Below are 436 nucleotides of genomic sequence, written 5' to 3' on the forward strand. Positions count from 1 at the left end.
GCGGGAAGGCCCCGCCCCCCCCCCCAGCAGTGGGCGTCAGAGGGAGTCGAACCTGGGCGGGAAAACGGGACAGGACGAAAAGCAGCAGAGAAATGAATCCTTAGGGTCAGGAACCATGCGCTCCCCACCCCCGCCCTCCCCTTCGTCCCTCGGGCCCCAGCCTGGTACTCTGAATGCAGATGATTTCAAACCTTGGGTTTGTTTCAGGTTCTGCGAATCGCCCTAGGATGTCTTTTCACGAGCAGCAGAGCAAGCAGCCATGCGAGCCTCCTCCGTGTCTTCAAAAGACCCAGGAGCCGTGCCAGGCAAAGGCCGAGGCGGTGTGCGCCCCGCCATGCCAGGACCCCTGCCAAGAGAAGAGCACGGTGCAGGCTCAGGAGGTGTGTCTTCCTCAGGGCCAGGAGTTGAACCTAGAAAGCTGCCCACAGCAAGGCCA

At 61.9% G+C, this 436-nt stretch overlaps 1 protein-coding gene across 1 annotated transcript; it reads left to right on the forward strand.

Moving 5' to 3' along the window:
* Positions 1-227: 227 nt before the first annotated feature.
* PRR9 (proline rich 9) lies at positions 228-428 on the forward strand (the record flags this gene model as incomplete). Its single annotated transcript, XM_006925200.1, has 1 exon — positions 228-428. A coding segment is annotated over exon 1 (201 nt), but the record flags the coding sequence as incomplete, so codon positions are not given.
* Positions 429-436: the final 8 nt, after the last annotated feature.

The sequence above is a fragment of the Pteropus alecto genome, unplaced genomic scaffold (assembly GCF_000325575.1).
Source record: "Pteropus alecto unplaced genomic scaffold, ASM32557v1 C17368621, whole genome shotgun sequence".
Classification (NCBI taxonomy): domain Eukaryota; kingdom Metazoa; phylum Chordata; class Mammalia; order Chiroptera; family Pteropodidae; genus Pteropus; species Pteropus alecto.